The sequence below is a fragment of the Electrona antarctica genome, assembly GCF_951216825.1.
Source record: "Electrona antarctica genome assembly, chromosome: 15".
Classification (NCBI taxonomy): Eukaryota; Metazoa; Chordata; class Actinopteri; order Myctophiformes; family Myctophidae; genus Electrona; species Electrona antarctica.
The window spans coordinates 1,677,850-1,695,588 of NC_136796.1; the positions used below are offsets into that span (position 1 = coordinate 1,677,850).

Sequence of the window (17,739 nt, forward strand, 5' to 3'; positions counted from 1 at the left end):
TCCACCATGTTCAATTCATCATAACGTACAAATATACACTTCTATATAGCCAAAAACAGGAAATCATCATAGAGGAGATAAAAAGGGGGAAAAAACAAACAAAAAAAACATATACAGAAAAACAAAAAAAGGGGTGGGTAACCGATATTACCGATATTACCGATGTCGATATGATCCCATTCTGTATTAAAACATTATACTAATTTTGTTCATTCTGAAAAATACATGTAACAGGATATCTGCACTGCAGGCTTAGGCAAGTCACATTTAACTTTAATACCTTGTATTTAATATTGTGAGCTTGTAGATCTGTTCAAGTTGTTACTTTGTGACTTGTGAGCTTGTAGATCTGTTCAAGTTGTTACTTTTGGCATGTTTCATCTGTAAAGACAATCGGAGTGATTCATTCGATGATGATTAATTTCCCATCACTAGATAAAATACATTGATTGATTGATTGATTGATTGATTGTTTGATTGATTCAATACAAAAGTCAATACAAAAACTGTTACTTTGTGGACGAACCATGATAAAGCACTAAACTTGACCATTATGATGAATTCCTGTTCTGTTCTTTGTCTATATAGAAGTGTCTAGACTCTATTTGTACGTCTCTAAATGTTTTGATGAATTGAACATGGTGGACCCTCTTGTAAACAAGTGTAATGCTTAATTGGGTCATCCACTCATAGTTAACAGCCTTTGTATTGAGTTTGTGCTTGAAATGTACTGTAATTCTGCAAACTGTTAATAAATATTTCAATCAATCAATCAATCAATCAATCAATCAATCAATCAATCACTTGTTTACATCAGGGTCAACCTTTTTCAATTCATCAGAACATATAATGACGTAAAAATATACACTTCTATTAAAAAACCCAGGAAATCATCATATAAAGAAAGGAAAAGAGGGAAAAACATGTTAAAATGTTTGTCACTTTTTTTCCTTCAATAATTTATTTTATTTTAATGTAGAAATAGCAGTCAGATCTGCTATTTTCAAATGGGTTAGTAGTAGTCGCTTCTTTTCCATAGACCTGGCTGCTTATTTCTCTCACAAAACCTGGCAACACTCCTCTTATTCTTCGTTGGTATTTTTTTCGGCGCTCCCCCTTGTCTTGTCTGTGTTCTGTACGCCATTAAAAAAAAGGAAGCCGACACATTCATTTTTAGTTTTGAATTAAAAGTACCAGTATCAGCCATAAAGCTTTGGGTTTTCAGGATGATCGAGCCCAAGAAGAGGTCCGCGGACATGGCCGTGGTGGCCACCGGCAACAAGCGGCCCCGGACGGAGCTAGTGGCCGCGGCGCAGTCCCACAACCAACTCGTGGCCATGGTAAAAAAGCTAACAACTGTTAGCCACTTTTATGCTACCAAAACATAAACATAACGTTTTATTGGTATTACAGACAGTGGATCTTTAACTCTTTGAGAGCGTAAAGTACGGATCCATTTGGTTTCATTTTACCCTCTCTAGAGTTAAATAATTGTTGTTGAGCATCTTCAGTACTTAATTTACAAGAAGTCTAACACAATTAGAGAACGTTGAGGAATTGTTATTTTTGATCAATGTTTGCCTGTTGTCTCTTAACACTGGCATAAAATAAACTAAAACATAATTGCTCAGACTCTTCAACAAAGATGGCTAAAACAAACATTTTTTGTTCTGTACTTATACATAAAATTGTATAGTACAAAACACTGAAGTCCTGGAAACCTAACGCCAACCCTAAACCCTAAGGTAAATGGGGAACATAGAACCTGGGGAACATAGGGATGACCCCGTCTCTCCTAATGGTACCAACATCAATACAGCATGGAATTGTTGTGAACAACACAATATTCTTTAGTTTTGTGTCTGAGGGGCAAAATGTCATCAAATGGTGGGCTGTAGCTCAAGTCAAAAAATGCCGAATAAATATTTGAACCTTGATATGAAAAGCCAGGGTTGAAAACCACAGTTATATTAGAAAAGGGACAAGTTCATCTGAAGTCCAAAGAGGTGTTTATAATGAAGGTGCTCGTGGGTGTACAAAAGGCATTTTTCTGCAGAAAATATAATACCTCTGTCACATCCTTCTTTATGGTGTCCTAGGAATTAATTATGTTTATTGTCATCCTTCTCCTTACATGTTATGCAACAAAATGAAAACAAAGCAATCAAAACAGACCATACAGCAATAAGAGCAGCCACTGTATCTGAGCATCATGAAGTGTCTGAGATAAAGTGCTTAACCCATTCTGGATGGGAACCCCTTTTGGTGTTTTAACCAAGCATTATGTTACAGTTTAGCTATTTTTGAAAAATCGTAAAAATGCGGCACAAATCTTTGAATATATATTCTTTCAGAGCGAACGTTTTTTTTTTATTTTGACGTCAGGCCTAAATGGGTTAACATTAACAGTAACAGTATTTCGTACCATTTCCATTGAGATGAGTAAATCACAGGTATGATATGATATACGCATCATATGAGTGATTTACTCATCTGTTGGGTACTCTATCTATCCTGATTGATTGGTTTAAATTGGCAACCCACCTGGGAAATGTAGTTTCTGTTCTGTTTATTAACCCATTTTGACCTGAGATCAGATTCTAAAAATGTCCTCTACATCCTGACAGTTTTCTGAAAAAGCTATGTTTCTATGTCAGTCGTTCTTCGATTTTTCAAAAATAGCAGACCTACAAGCTCGTAGCGCGCCACTCGGTGGCGCGCTATGAGCTTGTAGATCTGCTATTTTTCAATAGCTAAAGCATAACATAATGCTAAACACCAAAAGGGGTTCCCGCCCCAAAATTGGTTAAAGCCAGAGCTGGAGACAGAGGGAGGCAGCTGTTACTGAACAAACACTATGTAGCAATGAATATTCTTTTAACGAAAAACGTTTAGTTTTTTGTTAAAAAAACAATCCTCACAATCACCAGTCCACCCCCCCCCCCCCCCCCCTGCTATATTACTGCATATCGTCTCTCTCACGTGGAAAACCTCATATGTCCCAAACTATTACTTTTCAGGATTTCAAATTCCAAAATAGCAAAAGTATCAGATCTAAAAGCTCAAAACCCGTCGCTTTGCAACGTGTTTCCAGTTTGCGGATCTGCTACTTTCGATGCCGTTTTTTGTTTTAATGCTGCAGTAGGATCAAGTAGGGTGTTCATTTAAAGGAGCATTCAGTGATTTGGGTGATTTGGAAAAAAACCCGGTCCACCCGGTAACAAGATGTGCACGCGCTCTACAGTGGGAGAAGTACAACAGACCAACAGCACGTGCACCAATGCCCGCCCCACTCGATCATGATTGGAAGAAGGCCCCTCTCATCCTGATTGGATGAAGGCTTTGCCACCCAAAGCCCAAACCGAAACTAGGGTTTTTTGACCCCAGGGGCTCACTGGGGACAGGGAGGAACTCCTTATATGGTCAGCACACTCTATAGTAGGGAGGATTATCCAGAAAAAAAGAAAAAATAAGTGATATTTGATTTAAGTGAAATCACTGAATATACCTTTAAGAACATGGAGATACGATGTTTCTGCCCGACAGCGTCTATATGATAGTCCGGCAGCCGACAGGCTTCTTTTGTTTAAAGCGGGAAATTTGTTATATAGTATTTTTTTTTTAAATATTGTCTATATACATACATTCATGAATCCACTTGCTGACCGGCTGTTAGTATTGGGCAATATTGTTTTCATTAACATCCTATGGCAGGCAAAATCCTTCTGCTTTAAGTAGCATGTAACATGTCAAACTAGGGGGGTTTCATGATTCTGATTCTGAATCCATTCCAAGCATTGGAATGCATAACTGGTTCTCTCCGTCTCCTCTCCAGGGTCCTCCGCGGAGCTCCAGCCTGCAGGCTCCCATCATGTTGATGTCTGGCCACGAGGGAGAGGTTTACTGCTGCAAGTTCCACCCCAACGGAGCCACGCTGACCTCCTCGGGATTCGACCGGCTCATACGTGAGTTCCTTCGTTGTACACACTTCCAACGTGTCGTCTCGTTCAGTCAATTTAGACCTCGGCACGAGATAGATAACAATCTTAACCCATTTTAGACCTGAAGACGATTCTAAAGAAAATGTCTTCTCTAAATCCTCTGAAAAACCCCATGTTTCTATATCAGTCGTTCTCAACCATTTTCATGTCAAGGACCCCCAGAATTATCTGTATTTGGCCACCGAATACAGGCCACCGTTCCAGGAACCCCTCAGAAGCAAAGATTTGAGTTAAAAAACGTTCGCTCTGAAAGAATATAATATTCAAAGATTTGCGCCACATTTTTAGCGATTTAAAAAAAATAGCAGATCTACAAGCTCGTAGCGCGGCACTCGGTGCCGCGCTATGAGCTTATGTAGATCTGCTATTTTTCAATAGCTAAAGTATAACATAAATGCTTTAAAACACCAAAAGGGGTTCCCGCCCAGAATGGGTTTAATTCTTCACCCCTCGGGCTCTACTGCATGCAGATGATGGTGTGCAGGGAGGGAAGGTCACGTGATTCTGTTAATTGGTTTGTGTCACACACTTAACTCTTGTCTTGCCTTGGCTGCAGTGATGTGGAACGTGTTCGGGGACTGTGACAACTACGCCACTCTGAAGGGTCACAGCGGAGCTGTGCTGGATCTGCACTACAACACCGACGGCAGGTAATTCCCCTGGATTTAAGCAATATTACACGAGAGGGTGTGGTTTAACGTGAATATTGCCACGACAGTGATGCGGTCAGGAACGACCGCGTCACTGACGCAGTCGAGTTCCACAAGCATAACTGAAGTGGCAATAATCACGTTAAACCACACCCTCGAGTGTAATATTGCAATTATACAACAGTTACCCTTAAAACTAAGAAAATCGCTGAAAAAACATATTTTTGAGTCTGGCAATCACTCCAAGGAACAGCAATGTCTGATGAGAGAGGGGGGGTGGGGATTTGCACCACTCAGTTCACACAGGTGTGATTTTTTTAATGACAGATGTAGTCACTACGACCACAAATGTCCCAAGAAACTAGCTAGCCTAGCCACCGAGTTTTCTGCGCTCTGGGAGAACAGAGCAGCTGAATTCTTTGTTTTGATTAGGTGTGGAGTGGTGCTCATTTGAACCACGGCTAGAAGGCTGTTTCAACCAATCAGATTGCTTCCTCAAAACGACCAAACCGAAAAGTTCTCCGTCGCCACGACTGATTTCAGTCTTGGATTGGAGAGGTGCTCGGATCGATGGGCCGATTTTCACTCCAAATGACTCGACCTGCGATCGGCAAATTTACCCGAACTGGAGAAACCGATCTTTTGTGGTATAAAAGTCAGTCAGATATTTAGTGTAATATAGGTTTGCATCTTTGTGAGTGACAGCTCTAAACTTTCTCCCCTTCCTCCCCACACACACAGGAACAGTTTTGTCATTGTTTTTTGACGTAATTATAATAATTTTGGAAATATTAAAATTTTCCCCTTGCGCACAAGATCGGTTTTGGCCGATCGTGAGGAAAAACAATCTGTGATCGGGATCGGTCCCAAAAAACCTGATCGAAGCACCTCTCATTTGGAATCCATAGAAGCCATCTTATCTTCTATAATGCGCAGTGAAAATAGCCCATCTACAAGCTCTCAATCTATGCATCGTCGCAGATGCACTGAGAGCTATAGTTATTTTAAGATTTGAATATTTGAAATGGTCAAGCTAGCGATATGTTGAGAAGCATCTTCCATAAAATCTTAATCGTCTCTGATATTTCATATAAAATCAAAGACTAAGGGCTCAATCCTTCACCTGGTTGGTAGTGTGTAGAACAGCAGGACCAATATTACTAAAACGTTCTAAATTTACATATTGTGTTAATTGTTTAGGAAACAGCACTAGTGTAGGGGCCTCTTTTTACACTGTTTCACAAATCGTGTCGTGAGATTTAATATTGCTTTAGTCCATGAATTCTCTTGATCTCTCACACACACACACACACACACACACACACACACACACACACACACACACACACACACACACACAGCAGCAGCACACAAAATATACATTGGTAATATAATGCTTGCAAAGGACCTTTCAATTATTGATTGTCATGATCTATTCATGTTTCAGTGCTTCACATCAACCTTCTTCATTACACGCCTTTTTACACAACAGGCCTGCGTAACAAATATTAATAAACAATATGAAAATCACCAGCATGTATTTTGCATCAAATCTGGTCATATGGTTGATCATGCCTCATTCATACAGGTTGATCCCTTTTATTCAGTTGGAGAAAATTTACCTCTTTCTGACTTCCAAATAAGAATTGCCTCGCTTTATCGCTACACAATGTTTGGCTTGTCTCTTTTTGGATGTAGGACACAGGCAACAGTCCCAAAAAATATATATTTCCAGGTGAATTGATTGCATGGTTTGAGTAAAGGACCTTTACTCCAACCTTAGCCAATTGGCACCAGGTGAAAAATGGGTTACAAAATCATGGGATCAAATTTTTGTTAAAAAATCACACCCGTGTGAAGTAAGTGGTGCAACTCCGTGTGGGCGTCCCCGGTGGGTCCCCGAAACTTCCAGACCCACAGGAACGCGCCCAGGGTGCCGGCCCGGTTCCGGCGAGCCGCCCGCGCCCGAAACGGTTGAGAAATTACAGTCACCGTGTGGGGGTCACTGTACTGTACTGTACTGTACTGTACTGTACTGTACTGTACTGTACTGTACTGTACTGTACTGTACTGTACTGTACTGTACTGTCACACCCGAAATAGTGACACTTGGTTGTGAAAACCAACCAAACGCTATTTTCATTACTAGTCAATTACTGTTACAATTTAGGAGTTTAGCAGATGCTCTTATCTATAGCCATGATGACTATTTTTTATGTATTTGATGTGTTACCATGTTTTTTGTTCTTGCTTACTGTAAATCGCTCTGGATTAAGAGCGTCTGCTAAAAGCCTAACTTGTATATTGTAAGCAGAGGAAGCATAAACCCCCGGTAAATAGATGTAAAGAGAAAGATGAAACCAGATACCAGCTAAACATCAAACCTGCATGTTCTCCCCGTGTCCCCTAGGGTAGGTACCCTCACAAAAAACATGCTGTAATCCTGGTCTCTAAACTGCCTCCCCCTGGCCAGCCGGGGCGCCTGATGGAGGGGAAAGGAACTGGTTGGAATAACGTGTTCCTTCCACACGCTACGTCCAACCAGGGAAACTCCCCCCTGTCAGGTGTAAATGAGCAACTTGGACACTCAGGCATGAAGGAAGCATGAGTTCAAGTCCGTTGCTCTCCCCATGTCCCCCATATATGGGGACTAGGTTGGCGGAGGGTGTGTAGAGCCCAGGATCACATTAGATAATTGACACAGGGGTGAAAAATGGGTTACAAAATCGTGGGATTAAAAAAAAACCTAGCATCTGTCTAACCAACATGCTATCTAAATTACATTCTTTAACATTGTGGTCAAGCATAAACAAATCTAAATAACAAAAACGTGAATAATGGGTAACTAACCAACACGCATCTGCTCTGCATTTGTATAGATAGCATCTCCATCTATCAGAAGGTGACACGGACGGAATAATCAATATTATTGATTTGTAATCATGGATTGATTGTGTGATGATCACCCGCTCTGTCTCCTCTTTCATGCTGCTGTTGTTGTTGTTTGGTCAGCCTGCTGTTCTCGGCCAGTACGGATAAGACGGTGGGGGTGTGGGACAGCGAGACGGGGGAGAGGATCAAGAGGCTGAAAGGACACACGTCCTTCGTCAACTCCTGCTACCCGGCCAGGAGAGGACCCCAGCTGGTCTGCACGGGCAGCGACGACGGCACTGTCAAGGTGACGCGCAGTGGTGGTTTTGGCAGCAAATTTAGATTTTAGTTTTAGTCATAAGTCTCTTGGAATAGTTTTCATTTAGGTTTAGTCACATTTTAGTCACCTGGAATGTGTTAGTGTTAGTCTAGTTTTAAATCTACAGTTGATTTAGTCGAACAAAATGTGTTTTGGCGGGCCTTGATGCCGTCGTAATTCACTTGCTGAAAATAGCCGATCTACAAGCTTGTAGATCGGCTATTTTCAGCATGCAACTAATTGTAAAATGACTTCTAGTGGATCTCTTGTCCACTAGTCCCTTCCTAACATTTTAGTCTAGTTTTTATTTGTTGACGAAATTGTCAGTATATTTAGTCTTAGTTTTAGTCATCATAGCTTAGTTTCCATTTAGTTTTCGTCAGTGGAAAAAGGTAGTCGACGAACATTTTTCGTCTTCGTTTTAGTCGACGAAATCAACACTGGTGACACGCTCACTCACTGACCATGAGCTTTCATGAGAGCCTTTTCACTTGACAGCGTTCCCATGTTCCCTACGGTCACTTGACAGCGTTCCCATGTTCCCTACGGTCACTTGACAGCGTTCCCATGTTCCCTACGGTCACTTGACAGCGTTCCCATGTTACCTACGGTCACTTGACAGCGTTCCCATGTTCCCTACGGTCACTTGACAGCGTTCCCATGTTCCCTACGGTCACTTGACAGCGTTCCCATGTTCCCTACGGTCACTTGACAGCGTTCCCATGTTCCCTACGGTCACTTGACAGCGTTCCCATGTTCCCTACGGTCACTTGACAGCGTTCCCATGTTCCCTACGGTCACTTGACAGCGTTCCCATGTTACCTACGGTCACTTGACAGCGTTCCCATGTTCCCTACGGTCACTTGACAGCGTTCCCATGTTACCTACGGTCACTTGACAGCGTTCCCATGTTCCCTACGGTCACTTGACAGCGTTCCCATGTTCCCTACGGTCACTTGACAGCGTTCCCATGTTCCCTACGGTCACTTGACAGCGTTCCCATGTTCCCTACGGTCACTTGACAGCGTTCCCATGTTCCCTACGGTCACTTGACAGCGTTCCCATGTTCCCTACGGTCACTTGACAGCGTTCCCATGTTCCCTACGGTCATAAAATTCCTGGAAATATTTTGAAATGACATTACACAGTCAGTCCATATTGGACTGACTGTTAGCTTACCCCCCTAGCTAGCTTACCTTGCTCTCGTTTCTATTATATCGCTAAAAGCTCCAAAGCGTTCATATTTTGAACGAGAGGCGGATGAAAAGTCAGAAATGAAGCGCTTAGTATATCCATCAGATCAAAACCACGGAGAGCGCCCTGGATTAGGAGAGACGAGGCATTGTTTCTGACGTGCTAACAGGCTAGTGAATGGGATGCTAATATGAACGAAGAGCGAAGCGTACGGTGGCCTTAGTCTCACTCAAAAATAAAAAAAGGAAAAAATTCAGAATAATATTCTCTCGCCTGGTATCATTGAGGATGCGCTAGGTCTAGGACGTGTACACACCCTAGGACGTGTACACACGTCATTGCAACCCGTCGGTTGGATTCCCTAGGACGTGTGGACACGTCGGATGGACGGAAAAGGAGATGGCATTAAATGTGGAGAACGAAGAAGGAGAAGGCATTAAATGTGGAGAACGAAGAAGGAGAAGGCATTAAATGTGGAGAACGAAGAAGGAGAAGGCATTAAATGTGGAGAACGAAGAAGGAGAAGGCATTTGGCCCTGCCCCGGGTTCAAGAGACAGAATTCACTCTTCATTGTGTGTCGTTCGTTTGTTAAAGCATGAGGGGAAGGCCTTGTGTCTGTGCCTCGCTCTAAACCAGTTCCCTTTTGATCTCAAAACAAGTTTAATTGCATAATTGTAGATGGCTAATAGACATGAAACGGCAGGTGAACACACACACAACCACCTCACTGTTGGGACAGAAAACCAGCAGCCAGCCACTGTTTTTACTTTTTTAGACAACCAGGGAAGGTGTGGAAGAGTTCAGTCTCGGTATCAAGATTGTTTTTGGGAAAACATCTGAGGCATCAGCTGCTTTGTTGCTATTCATATCCGATGTTACCTTTTGGATATTATGAAACCGATCTCGTGTGTGTGTGTGTGTGTGTGTGTGTGTGTGTGTGTGTGTGTGTGTGTGTGTGTGTGTGTGTGTGTGTGTGTGTGTGTGTGTGTGTGTGTGTGTGTGTGTGTGTGTGTGTGTGTGTGTGTGTGTGTGTGTGTGTGTGTGTGTGTGTGTGTGTGTGTGTGTGTGTGTGTGTGTGTGTGTGTGTGTGTGTGTGTGTGTGTGTGTGTGTGTGTGTGTGGGGCAGCATATACATAAGATATTCTGTATATGATTTCATAATGCTCAGTGCTTTTCCAGCTCTTCTCTGTCTCGCTGTTGTCGGGCAGAAACCCATCACCGTATTTTCCCGTAAACTTACACCCTAATAGTGTTGCACGATTAATCGGGAAAAAAGCTTGCGATATAGACTCGGGACACCTATGCAATCTCATTTCTACATTTGAGCGAGAATCGTCCAGCACTAGTTGGCTGTCCAATTCATTTTATTTTAGTTACTCTTGTGTTTTTGCTACAAGAGAGAGTATTTAAAGGAGCATTCAGTGATTTGAGTGATTTGGAAAACCACCCAGTCCGCCCCGGTAACAAAATGTGCACATGCACGCTCTACAGTGGGGGGAAGTGCAACAGGCCAACAGCATGTGCACCAAGGCCCGCCCCCACTTGATCATGATTGGAGGAAGGCCCCTCTCATCCTGATTGGATGAAGGCTTTGCCACCCGCCACCAAAACTGAAACTAGGGTTTTTTGACCCCAGGGGCTCACTGGGGACAGGGAGGAACTCCTTATATGGTCAGCACACTCTATAGTAGGGACGATTATCCAGAAAAAAAGGAAAAATAAGTGATATTTAGATTAAGTCAAATCACTGAATGCTCCTTTAAGAGAGGTTTAAGTCGAGCACTTTGTTGTCTGTTTAAAGCCACAGTAGTTATGGCTCCAGGTGACACGTTTTGAATGTAGTCAATGTTCAGCAACTACAGATTAAAGACAATATTTTCATGGAAAAAAATGTAATTGTGATCTCAATTTTATTGGGGGGGGGGGATAGAGATTCACACTACAGTGACTACACCCTACTTGATCATACTACAATGTCACACAAAAGTAGTCAATCCACAAGCTTTTTAAGCCCGCCTTTTAAGCTTGTAGATCTGCTGAATTTGAATCCTGAAAAGTAACGGTTTTGGACAGATGAGTTTTGCACCCGACAAAGATTCTGCCATCCACACACTTTTAACTCATTTAGATATGAGAAGAGATTCTACAAAATGTCTTCTAAATCATGAAAACCCCTATGTTTCTAACCCCCCCCCCCCCCCCCTCCAGAAGCAAAGATATGAGTTAAAAACGTTTGCTGTGAACGAATATATATCCAAAGATTTGTGCCACATTTTCATGGTTTTTCAAAAATAGCAGATCTTGTATTTTTCAAGTGGTTTAAAAGTGGTTTTAAAAGCTAAGCTGACACAGCTGCATAATGTTTTAAATGTGGTACCTGTTGACCACAGGGCTTCTGTTTCATTCATTCAGTCATAATGCTTCTCTGGCTGGAATATGACTCTTGGACATTATAATAATAGCAACTGTACCAAGGCAACGTATTGTATTGAAGCCTTGAGTCTGAATCCAAAATGCTCCTGTGATGTAGCTTATTTCATGAATCTTGTTCCTTAAACTCAGTGTGTGTGTGTGTGTGTGTGTGTGTGTGTGTGTGTGTGTGTGTGTGTGTGTGTGTGTGTGTGTGTGTGTGTGTGTGTGTGTGTGTGTGTGTGTGTGTGTGTGTGTGTGTGTGTGTGTGTGTGTGTGTGTGTGTGTGTGTGTGTGTGTGTGTGTGTGTGTGTGTGTGTGTGTGGTAGCTGTGGGACATCCGTAAGAAGGGGGCCATCCACACGTTCCAGAACACCTACCAGGTGCTGTCAATCACCTTCAACGACACCAGTGACCAGGTCCTGTCAGGAGGCATCGACAACGACATCAAGGTACATCACGGCTTTCAAACTACCTGTATGTTGAAAAAACACACACTCCTTTGAAGTCAGGCATACTTTGGTTAGACATAGCATTGGTCCAACTGGATTAAGGTTGGTGAGGGGTGCGTTAAAACGACCGGATTAAGGTTGGTGAGGGGTGCGTTAAAACGACCGGATTAAGGTTGGTGAGGGGTGCGTTAAAACGACCGGATTAAGGTTGGTGAGGGGTGCGTTAAAACGACCGGATTAAGGTTGGTGAGGGGTCCGTTAAAACGACCGGATTAAGGTTGGTGAGGGGTGCGTTAAAACGACCGGATTAAGGTTGGTGTTGGGTGCGTTAAAACGACCGGATTAAGGTTGGTGAGGGGTGCGTAAAAACGACCGGATTAAGGTTGGTTGAGTGGTGCGTTAAAACGACCGGATTAAGGTTGGTGAGGGGTGCGTTAAAACGACCGGATTAAGGTTGGTGAGGGGTGCGTTAAAACGACCGGATTAAGGTTGGTGAGGGGTGCGTTAAAACGACCGGATTAAGGTTGGTGAGGGGTGCGTTAAAACGACCGGATTAAGGTTGGTGAGGGGTGCGTTAAAACGACCGGATTAAGGTTGGTGAGGGGTGCGTTAAAACGACCGGATTAAGGTTGGTGAGGGGTGCGTTAAAACGACCGGATTTAGGTTGGTGAGGGGTGCGTTAAAACGACCAGATTAAGGTTGGTGAGGGGTGCGTTAAAACGACCAGATTAAGGTTGGTGAGGGGTGCGTTAAAACGACCAGATTAAGGTTGGTGAGGGGTGCGTTAAAACGACCAGATTAAGGTTGGTGAGGGGTGCGTTAAAACGACCAGATTAAGGTTGGTGAGGGGTGCGTTAAAACGACCAGATTAAGGTTGGTGGGGGGTGCGTTAAGGATTGGGAGAGGGTTAAGGTTATGTTTAGGTGTGTGCTGCCCCGTGGGAGGTTAGGGTTAGGGTGAGGTTTTGAGATATCGGACCAATGGTATGTCTAACCAAAAGCATGCACCCGTGAGGGTCACTGTATTTATATCGGCCCTAAACAAACATTAACCCATTCTGGACGGGAACCCCTTTTGGTATTTTAACTAAGCATTATGTTATACTTTAGCTATTGAAACATAGCAGACCTACAAGCTCGTAGCGCGCCACCGAGTGGCGCGCTACGAGCTTGTAGGTCTGCTATTTTTGAAAAATCGTGAAAATGCTGCACACATCTTTGAATATACATTCTTTCAGAGGACATTTTAAAAAATGTCGACGTCGGGCCTAAACGGGTTAATGTCTAAACAATGTAAAGAATCCCATACATGGACTACTTGGCTGCCATACGACGTAAACTTCAAAAGCCACGAATTGAAAAATGTGGGTTTGACAGGATTGAGACGATACCATACCCTAAAGTTTATTTCCCCTCTTTCTTTTCTTCTTTTCTTCCTACAAAGAGTTTCAAACCGGTTTGATTCCTCTGATGTGTTTACATTGTGACAATGACGTACATGTGGCTCTGACGTGAATTCCAGTGTTGGCAGACAATCAAATGACAACCAAGGAAATTCAAATAACACACAAAAGATCTGCTACTTACTGTATGCTATTTCTTTTTGGAAAAACTACTGTTAAAATATGGAGAGAAGAGGTCGGTGTCGGCAACGATATATGCTTTCTCACTGATGTAACTAGGGTTTCAGTGTAATGAGTCCCAGGATGCAGGGATGGTCTTTCTCACTGATGTAACTAGGGTTTCAGTGTAATGAGTCCCAGGATGCAGGGATGGTCTTTCTCACTGATGTAACTAGGGTTTCAGTGTAATGAGTCCCAGGATGTAGGGATGGTCTTTCTCACTGATGTAACTAGGGTTTCAGTGTAATGAGTCCCAGGATGTAGGGATGGTCTTTCTCACTGATGTAACTAGGGTTTCAGTGTAATGAGTCCCAGGATGCAGGGATGGTCTTTCTCACTGATGTAACTAGGGTTTCAGTGTAATGAGTCCCAGGATGTAGGGATGGTCTTTCTCACTGATGTAACTAGGGTTTCAGTGTAATGAGTCCCAGGATGCAGGGATGGTCTTTCTCACTGATGTAACTAGGGTTTCAGTGTAATGAGTCCCGGGATGCAGGGATGGTCTTTCTCACTGATGTAACTAGGGTTTCAGTGTAATGAGTCCCAGGATGCAGGGATGGTCTTTCTCACTGATGTAACTAGGGTTTCAGTGTAATGAGTCCCAGGATGCAGGGATGGTCTTTCTCACTGATGTAACTAGGGTTTCAGTGTAATGAGTCCCGGGATGCAGGGATGGTCTTTCTCACTGATGTAACTAGGGTTTCAGTGTAATGAGTCCCAGGATGCAGGGATGGTCTTTCTCACTGATGTAACTAGGGTTTCAGTGTAATGAGTCCCAGGATGCAGGGATGGTCTTTCTCACTGATGTAACTAGGGTTTCAGTGTAATGAGTCCCAGGATGCAGGGATGGTCTTTCTCACTGATGTAACTAGGGTTTCAGTGTAATGAGTCCCAGGATGCAGGGATGGTCTTTCTCACTGATGTAACTAGGGTTTCAGTGTAATGAGTCCCAGGATGCAGGGATGGTCTTTCTCACTGATGTAACTAGGGTTTCAGTGTAATGAGTCCCAGGATGCAGGGATGGTCTTTCTCACTGATGTAACTAGGGATGCAGGGATGGTCTTTCTCACTGATGTAACTAGGGTTTCAGTGTAATGAGTCCCAGGATGCAGGGATGGTCTTTCTCACTGATGTAACTAGGGTTTCAGTGTAATGAGTCCCAGGATGCAGGGATGGTCTTTCTCACTGATGTAACTAGGGTTTCAGTGTAATGAGTCCCAGGATGCAGGGATGGTCTTTCTCACTGATGTAACTAGGGTTTCAGTGTAATGAGTCCCAGGATGCAGGGATGGTCTTTCTCACTGATGTAACTAGGGTTTCAGTGTAATGAGTCCCAGGATGCAGGGATGGTCTTTCTCACTGATGTAACTAGGGTTTCAGTGTAATGAGTCCCAGGATGCAGGGATGGTCTTTCTCACTGATGTAACTAGGGTTTCAGTGTAATGAGTCCCAGGATGCAGGGATGGTCTTTCTCACTGATGTAACTAGGGATGCAGGGATGGTCTTTCTCACTGATGTAACTAGGGTTTCAGTGTAATGAGTCCCAGGATGCAGGGATGGTCTTTTAGAAATGAGTCCCAGGGACATTTTATGAGTCCCACTTCAACCACGTTAGGAGTCATATTTTGCCATTTTTACCAATCGCAGCATTTAACTCCCATTTCATTTTATATGGTTATAATGTGGTTATATTCATGTAGAAAACAGAAGAAGAAATGATTATTATAACTAAAGCTAGCAAAATACAAAATAAATAAACTAGTTTTATTGCGTCCTTTAACTATAAACTGCGTTTTGGGATGCAAAATGCACCCTCTTTTAAACTCTGCTTTTTTTCATTCGTGTTTTAAATGTTTTGTGTGTGTGTGTGTGTGTGTGTGTGTGTGTGTGTGTGTGTGTGTGTGTGTGTGTGTGTGTGTGTGTGTGTGTGTGTGTGTGTAGGTTTGGGACCTGAGACAGAACAAGCTGATCTATAACATGCACGGTCACGGAGACTCTATAACAGGACTCAGTCTGAGCTCTGAGGGATCCTACCTTCTGTCCAACTCCATGGACAACACAGGTGTGTGTTTGTGTTTTTTTAACTTGTTTTACCAAAATAGCCTGGCCTTGGCCCCAATTGGGAACAGACGGCATTGTGGGATGTGTAGTTCCAGACTATACACATTAGCATTCAGAGATTGAATAGTTCTAATCTAGCCACGCGAGACTACATCACGACGCGCAGGCTTTTAGCAAGCCCCCGGAGCGGCTGGCCAACGTTGAAGCCGCCGGCCCTACTGGTCCAAGCTGGAACTGCAGGCCGGTGAAATGCGCGACATGAGCAAGAGGCCGCGCGCCGCTGCTGGGTCTTTGCTTTGTGAACGTGTGAGGTGAGGTGACGTAGAGAGGTACCACAAGAGGTACCGCTGCTGGGTCTTTGCTTTGTGAACGTGTGAGGTAGGGCATTCACTTCTAGTCATTTTTACTAGTTGCCTAGTTGCCTAGTTTACTAGTCGACTAGTTGTTTAACTACCTTATTATGTAAAAAATAAAATAAATTAAAAAAATGTACATGTACATGGTGACTATAACTATAATCTACCTGATCTTGAGGCCTACAAAATCGGGGGAAAAAAAATAATATATATATATATATATATTTTTTACCAACAAGGTCGACTAGTGGATTTACTAGTCGACTAGTAAACTAGTCGACTAGTAAACTAGTCGACTAGTTGCTTAATGCCCTAGTGTGAGGTGAGGTGCAAGAGCAGTGCGAGGGGTTACACTCTCATAGGAGCCCAACCCAATTATATCGAGCCTCAAGACGTACTTCCCCGGAAGACTTTGTCAGTTTTCAAAACGCCACCTTCCTTCCATTGAAATGAATAGCAGGGGGCGGGGCTGTCTCTAGTTTATATATAACTCCATGGCTTTTTAGTGTTGCAGTGGTTTTGTCACCCAACTTTAATGAGTTTCTCTGTGGAAGTTGCTAGCTCATAAATCAAGGTATGCACCGTAGACACAAGGATGTTGAAACTCACACACACACGCATCATTATTAGACCTGAATTAAACTAATCTAATAGGATACTAATTTCATTCTAACCTAATAATATCCTCCTCTGATGCCACAGTGCTGCATCACATTCAGCTCGGCTTCCTCTCTCTGTCGGTAGGCGTTCACACTGTGCCATTCTGTCTAAAGCGTTATTCATAGTCTGGATTTTCGGTGGTGAGGTGACCACTGAACTACAACATGACGTCACTGAGGTGACCACTGAACTACAACATGATGTCACTGAGGTGACCACTGAACTACAACATGATGTCACTGAGGTGACCACTGAACTACAACATGATGTCACTGAGGTGACCACTGAACTACAACATGATGTCACTGAGGTGACCACTGAACTACAACATGACGTCACTGAGGTGACCACTGAACTACAACATGATGTCACTGAGGTGACCACTGAACTACAACATGACGTCACTGAGGTGACCACTGAACTACAACATGATGTCACTGAGGTGACCACTGAACTACAACATGATGTCACTGAGGTGACCACTGAACTACAACATGATGTCACTGAGGTGACCACTGAACTACAACATGATGTCACTGAGGTGACCACTGAACTACAACATGATGTCACTGAGGTGACCACTGAACTACAACATGACGTCACTGAGGTGACCACTGAACTACAACATGACGTCACTGAGGTGACCACTGAACTACAACATGATGTCACTGAGGTGACCACTGAACTACAACATGACGTCACTGAGGTGACCACTGAACTACAACATGATGTCACTGAGGTGACCACTGAACTACAACATGACGTCACTGAGGTGACCACTGAACTACAACATGATGTCACTGAGGTGACCACTGAACTACAACATGACGTCACTGAGGTGACCACTGAACTACAACATGACGTCACTGAGGTGACCACTGAACTACAACATGATGTCACTGAGGTGACCACTGAACTACAACATGATATCACTGAGGTGACCACTGAGCTACAACATGATGTCACTGAGGTGACCACTGAACTACAACATGACGTCACTGAGGTGACCACTGAACTACAACATGATGTCACTGAGGTGACCACTGAACTACAACATGACGTCACTGAGGTGACCACTGAACTACAACATGATGTCACTGAGGTGACCACTGAACTACAACATGATGTCACTGAGGTGACCACT

The 17,739-nt window shown here is 43.2% G+C and overlaps 1 protein-coding gene across 1 annotated transcript in view; it reads left to right on the top strand.

Annotated features, from left to right (window-relative positions):
• Positions 1–1,091: 1,091 nt before the first annotated feature.
• snrnp40 (small nuclear ribonucleoprotein 40 (U5)) overlaps positions 1,092–17,739 on the top strand; it is a 28,742-nt gene continuing 12,094 nt past the window's right edge. The window contains exons 1-6 of the mRNA XM_079522148.1: positions 1,092–1,340; positions 3,836–3,965; positions 4,558–4,651; positions 7,664–7,829; positions 11,775–11,897; positions 15,460–15,580. Of these exons, the coding sequence (XP_079378274.1) occupies positions 1,227–1,340; positions 3,836–3,965; positions 4,558–4,651; positions 7,664–7,829; positions 11,775–11,897; positions 15,460–15,580 (748 nt within the window). The 5' untranslated portion in view covers positions 1,092–1,226. The remainder of the gene's footprint in view (positions 1,341–3,835; positions 3,966–4,557; positions 4,652–7,663; positions 7,830–11,774; positions 11,898–15,459; positions 15,581–17,739) is intronic.